At 36.8% G+C, this 4,285-nt stretch overlaps 1 protein-coding gene across 1 annotated transcript in view; it reads left to right on the top strand.

Moving 5' to 3' along the window:
• Window positions 1–4,285, top strand: part of LOC107678788 (N-lysine methyltransferase SMYD2-B-like) — a 21,276-nt gene that overhangs the window by 11,874 nt on the left and 5,117 nt on the right. The window contains exon 8 of the mRNA XM_016474186.1: window positions 2,540–2,650. Within this exon, the coding sequence (XP_016329672.1) occupies window positions 2,540–2,650 (111 nt within the window). The remainder of the gene's footprint in view (window positions 1–2,539; window positions 2,651–4,285) is intronic.

A 4,285-nucleotide genomic window follows, 5' to 3' on the forward strand; every position in this document is an offset into this window, starting at 1 on the left:
TACATAAAAAGTAGACTGAAAGTATACTTTCCTATTTTTAGTTTAAAATAAGTATAGTAATAGCACACTTGAATAAACTTTTTCGTAAGGGCAGCCAATGTGCATGTGCAGTCATAAGCGCGAGTCTCAGGATTCTATGGGAACCGGAGCTTATAATGGCAGCTTCAGTGACACAATGACTTTACCAATCAGTGATTATCGGTTTTATTCAGAAGGCGGGACTATTCCGCCATATTGCGTGTTGCAGTTTCTCCCATTCAAAAGTAATAGGAGTGAACTGTTTTTGTACATCTAGTCTTTCACTTACCTTAAGGGAAGTAATACATAGGGAACTGTGGTGTGCTCCGCCTACTAGGAGAGACTGCCATACACAGAGACTGGTTACAGAGCAGAGCTCTGTCCAGGGGAAGACACGGGATTCACATAAGGGAAATCGAACTGTGGAAGAATACACATATGGGATTGCCATAAGGGAGTTGCTACATATGAAGCACTAATCAGGGCTCACCTGAAAGGGGCATACCACAGGTAATGGGTCTGTTAATGAATTCCTCCACCGAACTCAAATGTGCTTAAGGAATAGGAATAGGGCAGGGGCGTGTCTACGTGGCACCGGCCCCCCCTGAAATTTGGCTGGCCACCCCAGATGCCCCCCCCTCCCACCAGATATCTTGCGATAGGCTTGTTTTTAGTAAATTTCTAACTGCATCTGGCAGTGGCGGATCCTGGCATGTGTAGGCAGCTGCCTAGGGCCTCTTTCTTCTCCTTTTTATACTTTACTTTTATTAATTTTAGACAGTTTCTATAGCGAGATCTTAATGACAATGTCGAGAGCACATAATGTGACCTGATCCACGTAGGCCTAATGCACGAGTACAAATCTCCACTCGCAAGCAGATTTCCTTCACTCACACAAAACTGGACATGTGCTTTTAAATATCCATTGTTCTTTTATGAATTGGCTGAAGAGCCATGTTTTGTCTGTGATGAGATGTCTGTTGTCTGAAGGAGGGAGAAAATTATTTTAATAGTAATTTACTTCTGTATGATTCCTTACAGATCATAATTGAGTGTCACTGAAAATGTATTTGGCATGGGCAAAGTTTCAGAAATGGAGGGGTGCTCAGGGCAAAAATCCACAAAACTTGCTACAAAAAGCTTTAAAAAATGTAATGTAGGGGGAAAAAAGGATTTCACTAAAGTGTATTGGCCTAAATAACATCTGGCAAAGGGACTACCAATGTAAACTAGATGTTGAGCTAATTTGGGTACATTTACACTTACAGTGGTGTGAAAAAGTGTTGGCCCCCTTCCTGATTTCTTATTTTTTTTGCATGTTTGTCACACTTTAATGTTTCAGATCATCAAACAAATTTAAATATTAGTAAAAGATAACACAAGTGAACACAACATGCAGTTTTTAAATTAAGGTTTTTATTATTAAGGGAAAACAAAATCCAGAAATCAGGAAGGGGGCCAACACTTTTTCACACCACTGTATGAATGTTGATTAATGTACACTGTCCCTTTTTTGGAACTAACTTAATAAATATAATTGTTAATTCCAAGGGATTTATAAGTATATAGGTAAATCATACCAGTTCATCAAAAGGGTCCAGGATAATTCCCATTTCATCTCTCACTCACCATTTTATTTGATTTTTGTCTATAGATGCTGCCTCCTTTTGTGAATGAAACTAAATTCACAATAAAACTTAACAGTAAAAGTTTTCCTGCAGATTTCTAGGTTTTAATGTTCATAATGCTGTGCGCAAGATTCTACTACTACTACTACTACCAATAATAATTTTAATAATCATCATCATCATCATCATTATTATTATTTAGTGCTGTCAAATTGATTAAACATGAATTGCATCCAAAATAAAAGTTTGTGTTTACATAATATATGTGTGTGTACTGTGAATATTTATATGTATATAGATATAAATACACAGACATACATGTGTATATTTAAGAAATATTTACATGTAATTGTATATATTTATATATGATTTATATTATACATAAATATAAATATATATTACATATTTTTCTTAAATATATACATGTATGTGTGTGTATTTATATATACATGTACATATAAATGTACACAGTACACGCACATATATTATGTAAACACAAACATTTATTTTCGATGCGATTAATCACTAAACAACCATTTTTCTTCATTGCCCAAAAGTAAGCAAATGTTAACATTTTATTCACATTTTATTAGCATGTTTTTATGTTGGAGGGCAGTTCCTAAATGAGATTGTCTTAGCTCAAATTAAGTTGGCAGACTTTTTTTTTCCTTCTTCTTCTTCTTCTTCTTTTTGGATGAACTTGCTTGCGTGAAGCGTTGTTCACAAAGCTCATCTTTTTTACTTTATGAAAAAAAGTTTTGTTCAGAAGGTGGGACTATTCCGCCATATTGCGTGTTGCAGTTTCTCAAATGTCTCATACTTTGCTGTTATGCTTATTGTTGTCTTTTAGTTACTGACAGCTTTCTCTGTATACTTGCTCTGTGTGTGTGCAGATATATACCAGCTACATAGACCTGCTGTACCCTACAGAGGACAGGATCGAGAGGCTCAGAGACATCTACTACTTCAGCTGTGACTGCAAAGAGTGCACAACCAAATCCATGGTGTGTGGAATGGATGGAATATACTTGGTTGCATTTAGGAAAATTTGTCTTTGACCCATTTGCACAGCGCCCAGATACACAATAAACACATACAGACATATATAAATTAAAAAATATAAATAACATAAATAATAGCAATAGTAAAAACAGTATAATATAAAATAAATACTACAGTTAAAAAAAATGTTAAAAAGCAAGGACTCATTAAATTAATCAGAAGTGTTAGTAAAGAGTAGACTTTTACATTATTACAAAAAATTATATTTAAAAGAAACAATGTTCTTTTGCACTTTCTGTTTATTAGATAATCCTGAAAGAAATGCATCATGGTTTTCACAAAAATATTAAGCAGCTCAACTGTATTTCAAAGCGCACCAATTCATTATATTTGAATGATTTCTGAAGGATCATGTGACACTGAAATGTAATGACTTTAATGGCTGATGAAAAATTCAGCTTTGTATTTGTGAAACAGCATTACTGTTTTACTAAAATTCCCTAAAAACTAGTGTTAATTTTGTCAGCTATTTTTAATTTAGTCTTAGTCTTAGGCCTGTGTCAAATGTAACTTTTAGTTTTTAGCCCATATTCATGAAAATTCTTAGTGCAAAGAGTTAGTGACAAAATTCTAAGACAATTCTTAGAAATGTGGGTGTTTCCTCTTAAAATGAAAGAAAAGATCCTAGTAAAGAAGAAAGGAATTCAGAAAGCATCTTAAACCTTAAAAGAGCTCTTAATGCCCAAAAAATTGTTAGGAGTACTGACAAGGACTTTTAAGAGGCTTAAGAGTTTCTTTAGCAGTGAAGAAAATCAACGAAACGTGAAGAGGGAGAAGAAGTGTGTGTGTGTGTGTTGGTTTTGGTGGATTACAAGGTCATTTCACCAGTTTACATACCAACACTATAAGGACATTTGGGATTATAAGGATTAAGACTATAATTAACACTAAATTAACACTACTAAAAACCTAATTCAATCAGAACCTCAAGAGATCTAATTCAAATGTCTGACTGAGAATGCCTCATCTACCTTAAAGTAAAACTGTGTATTCATCACATGTACAAGAGAGAGACTGTAGTATTGTCAGACTCTGTTCCATGTTTTGTGTGTGTCCTGCTCCCCATGTGCCTTCCCATGCCCTTATTTGGTTAGTTTCCTGTTCCTCCCCTGATTAGTGTTTCATTGCTCCCAGGTGTGTCTCGTCATCCCCTCCTCCTGTGTGTATAAATAGTGTTCCCAGTCCCAAGTTCTCGGTCCGCTGTTAAACGTCTTCCTGAGTTCGTCTCCCTTGGTTCCTGTAAATAAAGTCTTGGTAAAGTATTCTCCAGCGTCTCCTCGTTCCTCGTGTGTGTGCATCGTGACAGAACAGCGGACCAAACAGTAAGCGGCATCCCTTCCCCGTGTTTAATTTCCGTGTTTTTTTCAAGTTTTTTTTGTTTCCTGGTTTTTCCTCCCCTCGGCGATGGAAATTGCCGCTCACGTCGCCGCCCTAGCTCGCCTCGATCTCCCCTTCTACGAGTACGCCAGGGAGTTCTGCAAGCTCGCTGAGGTGACGGCGTTAGGGGACGCCGTCCTCAATCAGCTGTTCTGGCTCGGGGCCAACTACCATCGCCCCGTGGACCTCCCAGACACCAC

The sequence above is a fragment of the Sinocyclocheilus anshuiensis genome, unplaced genomic scaffold, assembly GCF_001515605.1.
Source record: "Sinocyclocheilus anshuiensis isolate Anshui unplaced genomic scaffold, SAMN03320099.WGS_v1.1 scaffold2150, whole genome shotgun sequence".
Classification (NCBI taxonomy): Eukaryota; Metazoa; Chordata; class Actinopteri; order Cypriniformes; family Cyprinidae; genus Sinocyclocheilus; species Sinocyclocheilus anshuiensis.